This window comes from Eretmochelys imbricata, chromosome 3 (assembly GCF_965152235.1).
Source record: "Eretmochelys imbricata isolate rEreImb1 chromosome 3, rEreImb1.hap1, whole genome shotgun sequence".
NCBI lineage: Eukaryota > Metazoa > Chordata > Testudines > Cheloniidae > Eretmochelys > Eretmochelys imbricata.
The window spans coordinates 211,837,333-211,855,681 of NC_135574.1; the positions used below are offsets into that span (position 1 = coordinate 211,837,333).

Here is an 18,349-nt window from a genome sequence, read left to right on the forward strand (position 1 = left end):
GATAATACAGAAAAGATCATAACACTACTATATAAATCCATGGTACACCAACACCTTGAATACTGCATGCAGTTCTGGTTGCCTCATCTCACAAAAGAGATATTAGAATAGGAAAAGGTACAGAGAAGGGCAACTAAAATTAGAGGTATGGGGCAGCTTCCATATGTGGAGAGATTTTTAAAAAGACTGTGACTGTTTAGCTGAGAAAAGAGATGACGGGGGATATGACAGAGGTAAGTAAAATCATAGAATATCAGGGTTGGAAGGGTCCTCAGGAGGTCATCTAGTCCAACCCCCTGCTCAAAGCAGGACCGATCCCCAATTAAATCATCCCAGCCAGGGCTTTGTCAAGCCTGACCTTAAAAACTTCTAAGGAAGGAGATTCCACCACCTCCCTAGGTAACACATTCCAGTGTTTCACCACCCTCCTAGTGAAAAAGTTATTCCTAATATTCAACCTAAATCTCCCCCACTGCAACTTGAGACCATTACTCCTCGTTCTGTCATCTGCTACCACTGAGAACAGTCTAGATCCATCCTCTTTGGAACCCCCTTTCAGGTAGTTGAAAGCAGCTATCAAATCCCCCCTCATTCTTCTCTTCTGTAGACTAAACATCCCTAGTTCCCTCAGCCTCTCCTGATAAGTCATGTGTTCCAGTCCCCTAATCATTTTTGTTGCCCTCCGCTGGACTCTTTCCAATTTTTCCACATCCTTCTTGTAGTGTGGAGCCCAAAACTGGACACAGTACTCCAGATGAGGCCTCACCAATGTTGAATAGAGGGGAATGATCACGTCCCTCGATCTGCTGGCAATGCCCCTACGTATACATCCCAAAATGACATTGGCCTTCTTGGCAACAAGGGCACACTATTGACTCATATCCAGCTTCTCGTCCACTGTAACCCCCTAGGTCCTTTTCTTCAGAACTGCTGCCAAGCCATTCAGTCCCTAGTCTGTAGCAGTGCAGTTGGATTCTTCCATCCTAAGTGCAGGACTCTGCACTTGTCCTTGTTGAACGTCATCCGATTTCTTTTGGCCCAGTCCTCCAATTTGTCTAGGTCCCTCTGTATCCTATCCCTACTCTCCAGCGTATCTACCTCTCCTCCCAGTTTAGTGTCCTCTACAAACTTGCTGAGGGTGCAATCCACACCATCCTCCAGATCATTTATGAAGATATTGAACAAAACCAGCCCCAGGACCGACCCTTGGGGCACTCCACTTGATATCGGCTGCTAACTAGACATGGAGCCATTGATCACTACTTGTTGAGCCCGACAATCTAGCCAGCTTTCTATCCACCTTATAGTCCATTCATCCAGCGCATACTTCTTTAACTTGCTGGCAAGAATACTGTGGGAGACGGTATCAAAAGCTTTGCTAAAGTCAAGGAACAACACGTCAACTGCTTTCCCCTCATCCACAGAGCCAGTTATCTCATCACAGAAGGCAATTAGATTAGTCAGGCATGACTTGCCCTTGGTGAATCCATGCTGACTGTTCCTGATCACTTTCCTGTCCTGTAAGTGCTTCAGAATTGATTTCTAGGTCCATCAATGGCTATTTGTCAAGATGGTCTGGGACTTCAACTCCATGCACCGGGTGACCCTAAACCTCCAACTGATAAGCTGGAACTGGATGACAGAGGATGGATGACTCAAAATTGCCCTGTTCTGTTCATTCCCTCTGAAGCATCTGGCACTGGTCACTGTCAGACGACAGGATACTGGGCTAGATAGACTGCTAGTCTGACACAGTATGTCCGTTCTTATATTCTTAGAAGGTGTCATGTGGATAATACGACACAGGCCTCATGGGAGTGTGTGTTTATCGGTACAGCAATTTGGCTGAGGTTCAGATACATGCCTGAACTTTTGGATGCTTAATCGAAATAAACCTTTCCAAGGTTCATTTACCTATTGCTAGTTGTTTGGACAAGCACGCAGAACACACATATCACAAGGTGGTGGTGAAGACTTCAAGCTACTTGCTGCAGACTTGATTAAAATCTGCCTCACCAATTTTATGACTTGCTGCAAAAAATGTCAGCAAAACACTCAAAATATTAGAGCCCCTGCTCCGAGTCCTTCGTTATGCACCAGTAATAATGGGTTCACAGACATACAGAGCCCCTGTTCCTTATGTGGGCGCCGCACAGTCCTTGTCACAAGTGTTGTGTCATGATTGTACAGTGACTGAAGAGCTATCTTTCAATGTACTATGTCCTTTAGCATACCGCAGGCTAGAAGAGTCAGATTCCAAGCTCAGTGATTCTGGAGTCTATCAGGTGTCACTCTAGTGACATCAGAGTTACTCCGGATTTACAGTGATGTAACTAACTGCAGTGAAAAACTGGCTGACATTATTTTGCGTGTAACACTACCTACACAATACTCCATTATTCAAATGTTTAGGGTGCAAAATCAAGCACTCAAAAGTTAGGTAATGCCAGAAGTAAGGTTTGTGTAACCTTAAGTCACACACACACACCCTGTCCCTGTGTGTGTTCATTATGATACAGTCTTTAAATACATGAGTACGTGCTATTTTTTGCCACAGGACCCTGCCTCATTCAGTGTACCTTTACTATGCATTCAGTTCCCCATTACTCACATATAGGCAGAGTGGCTGAGGTGGATGAGCCCTTCCATATGAGCTGGATGGCCTGATTTGCATGCAGAGGTCTGATTTTCAAAAGCGCGCAGCACTGGCTTGATCCAACTCCCATCAAAGTCAAGGGATATTTCACTGTTGGCTTCAGTGGGGGCAGAGAGAGGCCAATGCAAGGGCCTTTTTGAAAATCCCAGCTTAGATTGATTGCCCTAAAAGTTGGCACCATGGCCACTCCAGAGGAGAATCCATCACTGAGATTGTGAATGTTCTCCTATAGTCCAGGCTGAATTCAAGAGGAGCTGAGTGGGGGTGGAACGGATTTGAAATTCAGAAGAGTTATGAGCTAGTGATCTCATTTGCTAACGCTTCTGGCCATCTGCAACAGAAAACCTTTCAGCGCAGGCATAATGTCCTCTACCTTACTCCAGCAACTATCTGTCACTTGTGTCTTAGTTCCAGAGAAAATTTTCATTTAGAGAGAGATTCCCCTGATAGAAGCCGGTGCCAGAAAGTGAAAGATTGTGTGTTGCTCAAAAATGGGCTGTTTTTTTACAGAAGAGAATGAAGAGAAACAGCCGCTGACGAGCAAAGAGGAGGAAGAGCGCCGCATTGCAGAAATGGGACGCCCAGTACTGGGAGAACATACCAAACTAGAAGTCATTATTGAAGAATCCTATGAGTTCAAGGTACAGCAATTGTCTGCGTCACTCCACCCAGGGCATGGAAGCCCTGAATTCACATTAGCATCTCTAATTGCATTTTATTAGATTGCTAAACTAAGGGCTCCATCTTTTTTACATGCCCAGTCAGCACACATCTGGCAAGCACATGTTGTTGTGCACAGGAAGGTATCATCCTTGCGAAGCAAGTATATTGAGGGCTTGAGGCCTTGATTCAGCCAAAGCATTGACACACATGCTTAAATCCATCCCTGTTCAGCAAAGAACTCAAGCACATGCCAGTGACTTCAATGGGATTCAAGCTAATATGTAAAAACAATGAGGAGTACTTGTGGCACCTTATAGACTGACAAATTTATTTGGGCATAAGCTTTCGTGGGCTAAAACCCACTTCATCAGATGCACGGAGTGGAAAATACAGTAGGAAGATATATATAGCAGTACATGAAATCTTCCTACTGTATTTTCCACTCCGTGCATCTGATGAAGTGGGTTTTAGCCCACGAAAGCTTATGCCCAAATAAATTTGTCAGTCTATAAGGTGCCACATGTACTCCTCGTTGTTTTTGCTGATACAGACTAACACGGCTACCACTCTGAAGCTAATACGTAAGTGCTTTGCTGAATTGTGGCAGACTACTTAATTGGCACCATAAAGAGGTATGTTGGGATGGGGATGATTGGAACAGAAGGAGTTGGGAGCCCAGTTTTCATATGGTAGAGATGTAATCAGAGACAATGCTCTTCAGAAAAATTCATCAGGGGAAGGATGTGTTCATGTTCTCCTGAATTTACAGCCTTTATGCTTCAAAATCAAATCCACTAATGGCTTTTATGTCCTCCGTGGGAGAGGCCCCATAAGAGCATCTCAAGGCATCATCAGGAGCTTCTGGAGCAAAAGCGAGAGTTTCTGCCCCCAGCTCCCAAAGGGAGCACAAGTAGCTGAATAAGGCACAGCTGTGGTATATACTGTCCCCTCTCAACAGCTAGCTGTGATGTCACGGCAACAGCAAGACCGTGGACTTGGCAACAGCAATGGTGTGGGTTTATTTCTAGCATTTCACTAGGCTTGGGAGCAAAACTAGCCTGCTCAGTGTCACCGTCAGGACCAGGTCCTTGGGTGCTATAAATCACTGAAGCCCCATTGAAGTCAAAGGGAGTACTTGTGTGCTTCATTGCTCAGCTGGATTGGAGGGGCTGAGAGCTCCGCACCGTACAGGTTTGAGCATGTGATGCACTAGCACAAGGCTGTTGCATGTTGGTTGCTAGCACCATAAGAATTTATTATCATTGACCTTCCTTGAAAATATTGTCATACAAACTGAATTTGGGGTTTGAATAACTGCCTGGTGTCTCTTTCACAGACTTATACAGACAGCTCCCAGATCCGCATCATTCGTGTTTACAAAAGAAATAACCACAAGTGCTGTACTTGCTATGATACATGATAGAACTTTCTGTGCATCAGCTAAGTTAGTCGAATGTTGATTTGTCCAGTTGTTTCTACAGTTGCCTGTAACTTAACTGTTTAGAAAACCCGGGAGTGTTAATTGTGTCAGACAGAGTGTTTGTTTGAGAAGCATCTCGAAAGTTGTAAAGCAGGAAATCCAGTAGCAGTAAAATAGTTGGAGATACAGCGCAGGAGAGATTTCCAGAGTACATGTGCTAATGAAAACTGGCATGAAAAAATTACAGCACACCAGCAATGATCAGTTAATCACAAGTGGCAAAGTAGCCTTGATTCTCCCAGGGTTATGGGAGCAACAGCAAAGGAAATAAGGAATGCAACTCCATAATTTTTCTATTGGTTATAGACTATAGATACCTATTACAGAACAATATGGCAAGCCAAATCCTTAGCTGGGTTTAAAATGCCCAAACTAAAATAAAATACTGTTTAAGAAAAGAGACTGTGGCTGCAGTCCTGCATACATTCATGCACATGAATCCTGATGCTGTATACACTACGCACATGCTTAGCTTTGTGCATGTGAGTGGTCTCATTTATCTGAATGTGTAAAATTAAGCCTGTGCAGGATCATGGCCTAAGCCTGACAATTTAATCCCCTTTTTTAAAGGTAATAAAAAATAAACCAGCCACACTGTTTCATGTAAGCAGTAGAGTCTCTCCTACGTGCATTCTAGCGCTGTCGGCTGCCCATTGTGACCGCTTGTGACAGAGCTGACAGCTAGAAGAGTGTGGCGGAAGACGGAATGTTAGGCGGAATGTGCAGGCCCCTTTCCCGATGAACTGAAAAGAGGTTACCAGAGGTTAATTAGACACACCTGAGTCAATTAAGCACCTTCCACACACACACCTTTAAAAACCCTGTTCTGGTGTGAGAGTGGGAGGAGAGAGAGAGGGAAGAAGGAAAGAAAAGTTTCAGCAGGGAGAAAAAGTGTGGCCTAGGTGAAGAGCTGGTTACCTCCCTACAGGGAAAGTAGTGAGTTTGCATCTGTTCAGGGAAGGACTAGTGACCAGATGTCATCACAGTAAGTCAATGCTCTGCTAGGGGCAAGGAGATGTATTTCTTCTGTGTTTTTGCTTAAGGAAACTATTCAGGCCTAGCCTGAGACCCACCGGTAAATCCTGTAAATAAACCAAAGTCCAGAATGTAAACCCTATGGAGTGGGAGTGATTTCCTCCAGCCCCTCTTATTGCCCCCCTGCACCCCCAAGGGAGAAATCCTGATGTGGTGGGAGAGGTGCCTTGCCACACCCTGTTACATTAGAACACAGTGAAGAGTGCTTGGATTAACTTCCAATGAGAATTTTCTGCCAGCCATTTACAGCATTAATGATGATTCTGCATTAGTGACTGAAGTTTCTGATTTAGCAAGCATATAAACGCTGTAAAAAAGCAGGAGTGGATACCCAAAAATATACTTCATTCACTTTGAATTATTTACAGTGCTTCCAAATATACAGATCACAATTCCTTGATCTGTTTTGTAACAAAAGAAGCATTAGCAAGACAGGAGTCCTCTCTACAGCATCTGCCATTAAACTTCTGCTGAAGAGTGTGGAGAGACCGCTGATTTTTAGTTCTGATTAGAAGGTATGCAGATTAGCAAACAGACCTTTTTAATGCAATATGGGATTTTGTGTGCATACGTATTGTCACTTCTGCTGCTCATGCTCTTGTTCTGAGTGGAATATCTTATCCATAACTGTACAATGTAAATCCACAAGGCTTTTGATTTCTGCCCATGATCTCAGGTTCTGAGCCAGCATTGCCCTTAATTCATTTATACTTGTCTCCATCTGCAGAATACTGTGGACAAGCTCATTAAGAAGACAAACCTAGCCCTTGTGGTTGGAACTAACAGTTGGAGAGAACAGTTTATTGAAGCTATCACCGTCAGCGCTGGTAAGTTCCTGTTTCTACATGGAATGAATTATGATAAGCCACTTTTTTGTCTCAGTTGTACTGTGTCTGTGGCAGCAGATTACTGCTGAAGCAAAACAGATAACAAAGTTATTCACAGTATCTGCGTACATATGTCAGGACACTTGTGACACAGACAGCCCTCTGAGCCACAATTCTAACCTGCCCCCTCTTGTGCCACAGCAGGGATAGAGGTGGTAATTTGCTGTTGGCCTATAACTGCAGTAAATTATTGGCCCCCTCCAATCCAACACTGGCTCTGCTGTTCAGGCCACAAGTGAACGCTAGAGTCAAGGCTCCATTCAGTTCCATCCCCCTGTGTATCTGTCTCCCCCCGCCCGACCCCAACCTGCTCTGGTGGGTGCACAGTGGCTTCTTACTGCTCCATGTGCAGACCCGGGTCTGGGTAGTGCACACAGAGGTGTAAGGGGTGGGGGATACCTATGTCCCTTTACTCTCTTGCCTGGGGACACAGACCAAGTCACAGTCTCGCCCTATGAATGGGCTTGGGATCATGGTTTGTGGGTCTGTTTCTGATCAGCTGTGGCTGACAGGATGGGGCAGCTTGGTCCTGCTGTGGACTGCTATAGCTGCTCCTCCTCCCCCCCATGTTCTCATGCACTGTGCTGGAGTCTCCTGTGTGCATCATGACAATTGCTATAGGCCACGTTCCTGCAATTCCAGACATGACATAGCTCCACAATCAGCTGACCATGGAAATAAGAGGGTGATAAATCATAGCACAGTGCGTTATCTTCTGTCGCTTTCCAATGTCCCTTCCAAGAGTAGCCAAGCACAAAGACAAAATGAGTGTCAGAAACTTTCCCAGGCAGGCATTCAGAGTAAATAATGATCTCCATCCTTGTTAGCAGTCTGCCTGGTGCATTGGACTTTGCACCTTCATGGACTCCTCTGAGAGGAACAGCTTCATTAATTTTAACTAGACTCCATTTGGAGACATTACATAACGGGTTGATTAAACAAAAAGGCATGTTTCATTTGTGAGGAGCAGATCTCACCTCTGTCTGCTCAGTGCTTAGAAATCATTTGGTATTGCTGGTGTGTGCACATCACATGTCCCTTCTTCAGGTCTACATAGCATAGTTTCCTTCCTCCACAAAACAGCAAAGCAATGAGACATTTGAAGGAAGACATTGCGCTAGCTTCCTCCTCCTTAAATTAGGTCTGCACTATGTGCTGCTGCGTTGACGGGCTGCCAATAAGGCTACTGACAGTCAGATGTTCTGTTTACTCCCTTGTGGATTTTGTCAATTAAAGATTAGAACATGAAAGGCATATATCTCAGTGCTGTCATTCACTGTGCCTAAGTTGAAGATACCATGCAACCGACTTTATTCACTACACCTGAGAGGATTTTCCTTTGCAGTCTGCAGCTGATCTTTCTTTTCACACGGCTTTGGTTTTGTGGATAGCTTAGCTGTGACCCAAGATATAGCTCTTCCCCATCCATCTAGCAAGCCTGATGTTGATTGCCTTCCCTATGTCCCTGGAAGTTATGTGGTTAAATCTGACAAAGGATATGAATAATTTCCTTAAAGAATTCCTTATTTCACCTTGCACTGAAATACCATGACAGTTCTAACAGTTTGCACTGAAAGGTCTCTTACTTGATAAAATGGAAGATAGAAAAAGGAACCCCGGAGAGGAAGGATGGTCCAAGGGTTGGGTACTTGCTGGAGACATGCAAGAATGGAGTTCAGTTCCCCACTGTGCCAGGGACCTCTTCTGCAATCTTGAACAAGTCGCTTAGGAGGCAGAGAGGTGTCCAGTTCCCCACTGAAAGTCAATGGGAGTTGGGTGCCTCAATTCCCCCTCCAATAAAATGGGGATAAGAGCGCTCCCTACTGCCCAGGGGTGTAGAAAAAATCAATACATGCAGAATTGTGAGGTGCTCAGATACTACGGTAATGAGGCTATGGATAACTCGGTATCTTAGAAAATAATTTTGACTTAGTCATCCTTATCCGAAACCTAATTATTGTCATTGGTCTCGAACATCTCCTGCCACAAGAACGGCAGCCGCCCAATGGTGCGCTGGCTGTGTAATGTGCTGCAATACCGGATAGCTGGCTATGGAATCGGTGACATTTTGGAACGGCCTGTTCCTTACCACATAGGGGACCAAAGGGAGTATCCGCTCCCTAGCTCAGTGAGCATCCATTGAACAGGCTTGGGAGCGTCCCTGCCAGGACCGGCTCTAGGCACCAGCAAAGCAGGCCCGTGCTGGGGGGCGGCACAGTTCCAGGGGCGGCGTGTGGCCACCCCCCTTTTCTTTTTTTTTTTGCTTGGGCACTTGCGCTCTCGGAGCTTAGGGCAGCACATTTTTTTTCTTGGGGCAGCAAAAAATCTGGTCACCGCCCACGCTCCTGATAGATTTAATGGCAGTGCTGAGAGTGGGAGAGAGGTGGTAAAAGAGAGAGAACAAAACACAGTCAAGGTGGAGAGCTAAGTCTATCTTGGGTGCCTCTGTGGCCTATGATGAGGTTACATACCCCACAGTAGAAAGGGCTGGGTAAAAAGCTACTCTGGGCCCAGGTGCCCCTCCTCCTCGTCCCACCAGCAATGCAGGCACTGGCTGGAGGAGGTGCTTAAAAAGGGGAGCAGAGTAGCTCAGTGGGAGGCCGATGTGGAAGTGAGCTGACCTGCATGATAAGCTCCTGGGAAGGGTACCCTGGGAGCTCTTGCAGCCTGAGACCTGCCCAGCCTCCAGAGATGGGACCTGGGACTCTCTGAAGGTCAGAGACTTTATTTGGGTGTTTAGTTCTTTACTTTACTCTGTGGGGAGAGAGGGGACTTGTAGGGAGTGATGCAGGGAGGCAACCGCCTAGTACCCCAGGGTTCAGGATTTAGCTGCCTTCTGATGGGCCCTGGATTGGAGCCCAGTGGAGTAGGACCCTGGGCTCTCTTTCCCACCCCTAAAGAGGGACAACCACAGAACTCTGTTCCTTGTTGGGGAAGATACAATGCTCGGGAGCACGAGACCCAGACCCCAGGGGAAGCCGTGACTCCCTCACTTAATCCTAAGGACTTGCCCATTACTGGCCTCTTTAGACATACCCCGGAAGGGGTGGGCTTGACCTGGCCAGTGAGCTGGCCAGAGGGCTGAGTCACTGGAAGGCCAGACCACTGCAGGGCAGAATGACAGTAAGACAGGGGAATACCTGGGCAGAAGGCAACCTGCCACAGCCCTGCCCGACCACTCTCGGCAGCGCAGGTTGTTAGCATTCCCCTTCACAGGTCCCCGTCACCACAGAGTCTGAGAACCTCACGTCTCTAATGTATCTACCCTCCCCTCACCCCTGTGCTGTTATCCCCATTGTACAGATGGGAAACTGAGGCACAGAGAGACTAAGTGATTTGCCCAAGTTCACACAGGAAGTCTGTGGCACTGCAGGGAAGTGACCCCAGGTCTCCCAAGTCCCATGCTGGCACCTAACTGCAGGGCCACTGTTGTCACTGTGCAGAATAGTGATGAGTCAGAAGTTCAGTGTGGGGCCATGCAGTGCTGAGAGCTGACTGCTGGGGCATCATGCTCCCAAACAAACCACAGAAAGCACTGAGCACTGACTCCATGGAAGGATCAAGCCTCTCGCATTCGGTCTCAGAAAATGCTGTAAAGAAAACCCTGGCTAGGTGGATTCCTGGGACTCAGCAGAGGCAGGCCAGGGAGTGAATGAGAGACGAGCTCTTGATGTGCCTGCTGCGGATAACTGTGACACCAGGGCAAGATGCATGCAGCTGGGAGGCCTCATCTGAGAAGCTGGGACTGGCAGCCTGCTGCGCTGGTGAGCTGTTGTGCATTGCTGGTGGAGCTGGGCCATCTGGGAGAACTAGGGGAGCGGCACAAACCCCCAGCCTGCTTTGCCAGCGTCGCTGCACCCAGAGGAGACAACTTGGAAGAAATTGTAGTGCTACCTATGTACTGAGTCTGCTGTGGGCAGCTGTCTTGTCTAGGGGTGTGTGCCTGGGTGGAAGATGAGAGCCTTGTTTTAAAGTCTCCTTGTCATTTGAGCAACAGGACCCAGCTCAAGTATCGGAGGGGTAGCCGTGTTAGTCTGGATCTGTAAAAGCAGCAAAGAGTCCTGTGGCACCTTATAGACTAAAAGAGCATAAGCTTTCCTGGGTGAATACCCACTTTGTCGGATGCATGTAGTGGAAATTTCCAGAGGCAGGTATAAATATGCAAGCAAGAATCAGGCTAGGGATAATGAGGTTAGTTGAATCAGGGAGGCCCTCTTCTAGCAGTTGAGGTGTCAGCTCCTAATTGGATTCCAGGCCCAAGTGAGATCCCCTGTTATTTGTCTCCACTGTTTCTTCCCAAACACTACCTTGTATTGCTATTATAATATAAATAAAGCCCTGAGTGACAGCAGGAATGCAGAGGAGATGTGGTGCTTTCTAGTTAGTGTCTGTAAGAAGAAAGCTCCTTCAATCCGAAAAGTCAAATGTGACAAGCCTAGGTGAGCTCCTGTACCCACAGCACACTCAGCCATGCAAAGCTTGATTCACAACACAGCGTATTCCACCAAGCAGCCACGACAGCGTGGGGACGTTGCTAAGAGAAATCAGAACTGACAGCATGGCCTAAGGCAGCATGGCCCTGTGGCCTAGAACACGAGCCTAGCGTGCAAGTCCTGCCTCTGGCCTGCTTTGGGAAGGTTCTGTCACCCTGGTTTCCTTTCTCACCCTTTGTCTATTAAGTCTCTGACCCAAAGAGCTTGCAACCTCTTTCTTACTCTGTGCCTACATAATAGATCCCCAACCAAGTTTGGGGAACTTCTGTACTGCAAAATATTATTGATAATAAAATATGTGACTGCTGGGATCAATGAGAGGGGGAATTCCTCTTAAATCAGAGAGTGAGTTATGACAGGATATTGTCGTTTATATAGCTATAGTGCCTAGGAGCCCAGAACCGCACTGTGCTAGGCACTCTATAAACACAGCACATAAAGGCCATTCCTGCCAGGGATATAGCCAGTTCAAAATAAGGCACCCACCCAGTTCGTGTCTGCCACATAATCCACATTCATTTATTAACCCCCCCCCTGCATTTCATACTGCCCGCTCTGCGGTACATGTCTCCCCTGGCTTCATTCTGTAATGGAAATGTGCTGCTGGTTGCACACTGCTGAGTTAATACACTGTGTGTGAAATAGGAAGCTGAAGTTTATAAAGGACTACAATTTCAGTGTACACTAAGCTGTGTCAGAGTTCTATACATTTTCTCATTGTGTGATGTACTGGTAGAGAAGGAGAATATGGCTAGGAATAGAGTAGAAAGGATTGATCTGTTTGGTGTTCTAGATATTGTGACAGGGCAAGGCCAGATGACTATAGAAAAGTAGTGGGAGATAGATATATTAGCTCCAGGCTAAACAAATCCCTGGTACCAGGATAAGTTAAATGGCAGCTGCTCCAGGTCAATTAAGACACCTGGGGCCAATTAAGAACTTTCCAGAAGGCAGGGAGAATGCTAGGTTGATTGGGACACCTGAAGCCAGGCAGGGGCTGGCTGAAACTAGTTAAAAGCCTCCCAGTCAGTCAGGTGGGTGTGCATGTCAGGAGCTGTGGGAGGAAGTTGTGCTGTTGGAGAGGCTGAGTAGTACACACCAAGTCAGGCACAAGGAAGGAGGCCCTGAGGTAAGGGTGAAGTGGAGCTTGAGGAAGTGGGGGCTGCTGTGGGGAAGTAGCCCAGGGAATTGTACATGTCATGTTTCTAAAAGGTCAACTACCATAGCTGATACTATTAGGGTCCGTGGGCTAGAGACCGGAGTAGAGGGTGGGCCCGGGCTCCCCCCTTTGCTGCCCCCCCAATTAATTATTGAGACTGGGAGGCAACAGAGACTGTGCAAGGGAGGATAGCTTCTCCTCACCTCCCTTGCTGGCTTATGATGAAAATGGCTCAGTAGACTGTGACCCTTGTCTATAGAGAGAGAAGGGTTATGTGGATGGACACAGTGAGCCTCTGAGGCTAGCAAAATCTCCCAGAAAACGTGGGACCCACGGAGACAAGGACAGAGCTTTGTCACAGTATAAAGTTTCTGTAGACCTGATAAGTTTCTGTGTTTAATTTTAGCGTGTAGCAGTTAACAGCTAGATTTTTTTTTTTTTTTTTGGGGTAGTGAATACTGCTGTAGTTTGGAAATGTTACAGCATACTGGAAATGAATTTCTGGAATAGGATGTAGAATTCTATAATCTCTCTAATTCTGATATTTGGGCATTTCATTGGTGATCCATGCTGGCTGCTCTGCTAGAGCTAGAAGGAAGTTCACAGTAGGTCACGGCTCTTTTTGTCTTGTAACTACCACTAAAGATTCTGAGTTTATAGACTGGGATTTTCAAAAGAATCTACATAACTCAGGAGCAAAAGTTATACAATCATAGAAACATAGGGCTGGAAGTGACTCCGATAGGTCATCTAGTCCTGTCCCCTGCACTGAGGCAGGACTAAGTATTCTAGACCATCCCTGACATGTGTCTGTCTAACCTGCTCTTAAAAACCTGCAATGATGGAGATTCCACAACCCTCCTAGGTAATTTGTTCCAGTGGTTAACCACCCTGACAGGAATGTTTTTTTTCCTAATATCTCACCTTGCTGCAATTTAAGACCATTACTTCTTGCTCTGTCCTCAGTGGATAAGGAGAACAATTTATCACCCTCCTCTTTATAACAAACTTTTACGTACTTGAAGACTACTCTCATGTCCCCCCCCTCAATCGTCTCTTCTCCAGACTAAACAAACCCAATTTTTCCTTGTAGGTCATTCTATAGATTTTTTTTCATCATTTTTGTTTGTCTCCTCTGAACTTTCTACAGTTTGTCCACATCTTTCCCAAAGTGTGGTGCCCTAGCTGAGGCCTTATCAGTGCTGAGTAGAGCGGAAGAATTACTTCTCATGTCTTGTTTACAACACGTCTGCTAACACATCCCAGAGTGATGGTCTTTTTTTTTTTTTTTAACAGTATTACATTGTTGACTCATATTTAATTTGTAATCCACTATAACCCCCAGATCTTTTTCTTCAATACTCCTTCCTGGGCAGTCTTGTCCCATTTTGTGTTGGTGCAATTGATTGTTCCTTCCAAAGTGGAGTACTTTGCATTTTTCCTTATTGAATTTCATCCTATTTATTTCAGACCATTTCTTCAGTTTGTCCAGATCATCTTAAATTCTAACCCTGTCCTTCAGAGCTCCTGCAGCCCCTCCCATTTTGTAGGTGCTCTTGAAAATCCCACTCATAGTGTTCCCCTGTTTCAGAATGATAATTACATGTCATAACAAGTGAAGCCCACAACTGATATTTAATTTGCCCTTAATCTGAGCGTTTAATATGCATGATTTAAAGTCTGATAAAGTTTCAAATGTATTCTTTTAAAACATATATCTGTACAGATTGCCTTCTCCGCAAAAAAAAAAACAAAAAAAACAATGCTACTTACTGCGGAGTTCAAAATCTAATGTCCTTGAGTTGTCTTAAGTAATTTCCTTCCATTCTGAGCAAAGCTGTCTATCTTACATTTTATTATAAAGTTTAACAGAAAAACAAATAGTGAACAGATATTTTTCCCTGTCCTTCAGATAAGTAGGCACTTCAAACATATTTATGAACAGCTCTGATTGTAATGAATGTTATGGTCTCATTGTCTTATAAATGCTGGCTCAATATCAATAACTACATAACACTGAAGTGACAGATTAATATCTCTAGCCCCTCTTATGGGGGATTCCCTTTTTTTAGTCATTACATAACTGAGGTATCCTGATTATAGGGAGAAAGTTCCCCTATGTCTTAAATGGAGAACTTGATAGCTGTTAGCTTTCATGTGTGATTCATTTAGAAGAGAAAGTTTTATTGTCTTTCATTGTATCTGGAGACAAAACTTTCAGGTCATGACTTCACTTTTAAAACTCCATCCTCACAAAAGCTCTTGGATTTTTATTATGTGTATTACAGTAGCTCTGAGAGGCCCAAACCAAGATCAGGGCCCAATTGTGTTGCACAAACACAGTAAGTCAGCTCCTGCCCAAGAGTTTACAGGCAAAATAACCTAATCCAAAATAAATTATTTATCGCATCCCTTATTATAGCAAAGGCAACCACAGGTGTGCAGTTATCATTGCAGTAATAGACATAGTTTAGGATGTGTCTGTATGTAGAAAGAGAGAGACCAAATTTCTATTATATATTTGAATATACACCCATCATTCACTCAAAAAAGTTGATTGATAGAGATGATGAATGATAATCCTAATGGAGATTTAATACTTTTTTAATAATCAGAAATGAGGCATTTGGGATCAGATTATAGGCTATCTAGATCTGAATGTATCAGGGGGTAGCCGTGTTAGTTTGTGTCCACAAAAACAACAAGAAGTCCGGTGGCACCTTAAAGACTAACAGATTTATTTGAGCATAAGCTTTCGTGGGTAAAAACCCCACTTCTTCAGATGCATGGAGTGAAAATTACAGATGCAGACATAAATATACTGACCACAAATATGCAGCCCTTCTCCCACCACCCCATTCCATCACATTTAGCTGCTGCAGCACTTTGAAAGGAGGTTTTTCCCCACCTTGGGGGTGGGGCGTGTGTGCTTCCTCCTTTACCTTCCCTACACCGTACCTTGGGAGCATGGCTGTTTGTTAGTGTGCGCCCCTCCAGCCATCTTATGTGTGGGCACTCCCATTGGCTGCGCCCCAGGGCCTCTGTGCTGCTCTCTCCTCCTAATGCTGCCAGGAGGCAGGCCTAGGGGCTCTTCTGTGTCATCTAACAGGGGGATGGGGGCTTATTCCTGTTAGCATACATGGGGAGGGGGAGATATTTAGTTGTCTGTCCCATGCAGTCTCCCTACACAGAGATGGGTGAGAGTCCCCCTTAAAATCTTGCACTGGCTTCTACAATTGGGGTGGGGAGCAGACATTGAGCATTTTTAACAGTGTTGCCAGGTCTTGTGATTTTTTTTTTTAATCATGATTCTAGCAATATTTGATGTTTCTTAAAGCCCAGCCCCTGGAGTCCTGTGATCACAGGGAGAATCTCAGCCTTCATTTAAAAAAAAAAAAAAAAAAGTAATATTCTAGCTCTCTTGATTGCAGAGACAAACTTGAACCTGTGACCTGAGCACACCATGAAGGCTCAAAACCCAGAAGGAAAATAATAATCCCAAAAGCATTATTATTTAATTAACTAATTAATTATATTAAATCTCATGATTTTGGGTGGGCTTGATTCATGGTTGTTTTTTCTTTTCTTTACACTTGGGGTTGGCAGTAGTGCAGCTGTACTCCAGATGTACAGCTAGGAGGGACATCACGCTTGGACATAACGTGTTTAGAATATATAGGCTAGCTCTCTGTAGCAGTGTGCTTATTAGATTCAGGAAAGTTAATACATGATTCATGGAGTTTTAAGGCCAAAAGAGACAATTGTGATTGTCTGGTCTGGCTTTCTATATAACAAAAGCCACAGACAGGTTCCCCCAGCCAGTCATTCCTGCATACCTTGTAGTTGAGCTACAACATGGGTGACTAAAGAGCAAAATGTTACATTTTTATTATTTTTAGGGTTGGAAACTTTCTCTGGCAGCAAAGATGCCTGGTAGCTGTTTGGCCTAACATCTCAGAGTGGGTGCATATGGCTCTCTAAGCAACCTAGCAACCTCTATCCTAGCTCTTCTAGAGAGGTTCATTATTAACCCTCAGAAAAATGACAGACAGATCCAGACCAATATTGTGACAGCCACACTCAGATTCATTTTTAAAAATCTGTTTCATCATCTCCCTAAAGATTTTAACTCTGCGACAGCTCCACTGCCTCACAGCTCTCTAGATATTTTAAAATGCCTGTTGCAAAATTATAATGCTAGCAGAGATGTGTCTAGCCAGCCCAGTCTTTGTGGGATCAGCTAAGAACTGCACAGGATTCAGACTTAAATAAATTCCCCATCTCCACCCCAGTACATAGCAGAGTTTGTTTGGAGTTTCCTTTGTTGTCTACCAAGGTAATAAAATCAAGCTTCCTATTATTTATTTCTACCATATTAAACATTGTGCTTTAAGGTGCATGTTGAATGAAGCACTGCTCTGTCCCACCTGAAACATGGGGATGCTGTTTGCCACAGTTTGGTCCTGCATGTTTGTGACTTTCCTGTGCGTTGCTTTCCCTCTCCTTGTCTTCTGTCCACCACTCAAAGTTGCCGATTGATGCTGCTGTGGTGTTTCAGTGCAAAATTTTGTATGTGCAAAATTGCAAGATCTTGAAGTGTTGAGTGAGACACAGATTCCATAGTTTGATTTGTGAAAAACATTTAGACCCACAAAGTTTGGAGGGCTTATAAGCCAGGTGGAATGAATCCAGGAAAAATATCCTACAGAATGTAGCTGGAAAACTTTCACCAGTTTCAACTGTCTCTTCTGTTCTAAAGCTTAATCTCCTTTATACCTCACTGGGTGTTAATTAGAGCTGGACAAGATTTTTCAGACTAATATTTGATTTGCCTAAAAAATGCAGTTTGGGGTCAGCCAAAACTCTTCACAACTTCATGTATAGTTCATGGGCTAGTTTCAACCAAGCCAGGCCATTTTGATAATGTCAAAGTGAAACACTTCATTTCAATCCAAAAAACCTCGTTTTGCTTTTCATGCATTTTGACCAAAAGTTCCAGGGGAGGAGATTCACAATATAACCAGAGGAGGCGCGGGTGCCTACCTTTACAAGTAGGCTTAGCAGAATTCTACTTTTACTTTTTTGTTTAGAAAACTAATATCAATTTTCATTTTTTATTTATTTTTTTTAATTTTTAACCATTTTTATTTTTACAGTTCCAGAAAATTAGGGGGCAGGGTTGGGATTTGGGCACCTGCATGGCCAAGGTGCAGGGGAGGTTGTGGTCCTGGCCCTGCGTAGCAGAGACCACTGGCCAGGACTGCAAGAAGGAGGAGGAGCCCATGGATGTGGGATGCTGTGAACATTTTCTGCCTGGGAACAGAGCCATTCAGCAGTGAGGTAGCTTCCTCTGCAGTTAGGGGCTCGTCCTTCTCCTCACATTCCTGGCCGGGGTCTCAGCCTTCCTTGCACCTGCAGGGGTTGGATGTCACTAGCAACTACCATTTATGTTGTTCATGGGGGTGAACTTTCCACTCCCCCTCCTCCCCCGAGTGACCTAAGTTGCACCGGCCTAAGCATTAGTGGGCACAGCGCTACGTCAATGGGAGAGCATTTCCCACCGACATAGCTACTGCCACTCACTGGGGTGGATTAACTATGTCGATGGGAGAGCTCTCTCTCGTCAGCATAGAGTGACTACATGAGAGATCTTACAGTGGCGCAGCTGTATCAGTACAGCTCTAGTGTAGACATGGCCTAAATCTCCTCTAGCAGTTTGTGTATCTTCCCTGGTCACTTGCTTTTTTTCCTCAAGATTCCTGCAAAGCAAAACAAAAATTTTGGGGTTGAAACAAAATGGACTGTTTCATTTTTGGCAACGTCAAAACATTAGTGTAGTTTAGTTTCTACTTGACATTTTTTCAGCTTTTCAACTCAACAAAAACTTTTGAAAAATGTAATCTCTATTCCTTTTCTGGAAGGTATGTTGGTTTGTATGGGTGGTGTATTTGTGTTTTCCAGTATTAGCTTTTTCCT

The 18,349-nt window shown here is 44.8% G+C and overlaps 1 protein-coding gene across 18 annotated transcripts in view; it reads left to right on the top strand.

Annotated features, from left to right (window-relative positions):
• Window positions 1-18,349, top strand: part of SLC8A1 (solute carrier family 8 member A1) — a 281,236-nt gene that overhangs the window by 245,329 nt on the left and 17,558 nt on the right. For 12 of the 18 annotated variants that reach the window (XM_077812099.1, XM_077812102.1, XM_077812107.1 and 9 more), the window contains 2 exons: window positions 3,167-3,297; window positions 6,562-6,661. In XM_077812099.1, the coding sequence (XP_077668225.1) occupies window positions 3,167-3,297; window positions 6,562-6,661 (231 nt within the window). Of the gene's footprint in view, window positions 1-1,745; window positions 1,763-3,166; window positions 3,298-6,561; window positions 6,662-18,349 lie in introns of all 18 variants that reach the window. The other 6 variants (XM_077812115.1, XM_077812117.1, XM_077812112.1 and 3 more) reach the window with 5 other exon arrangements.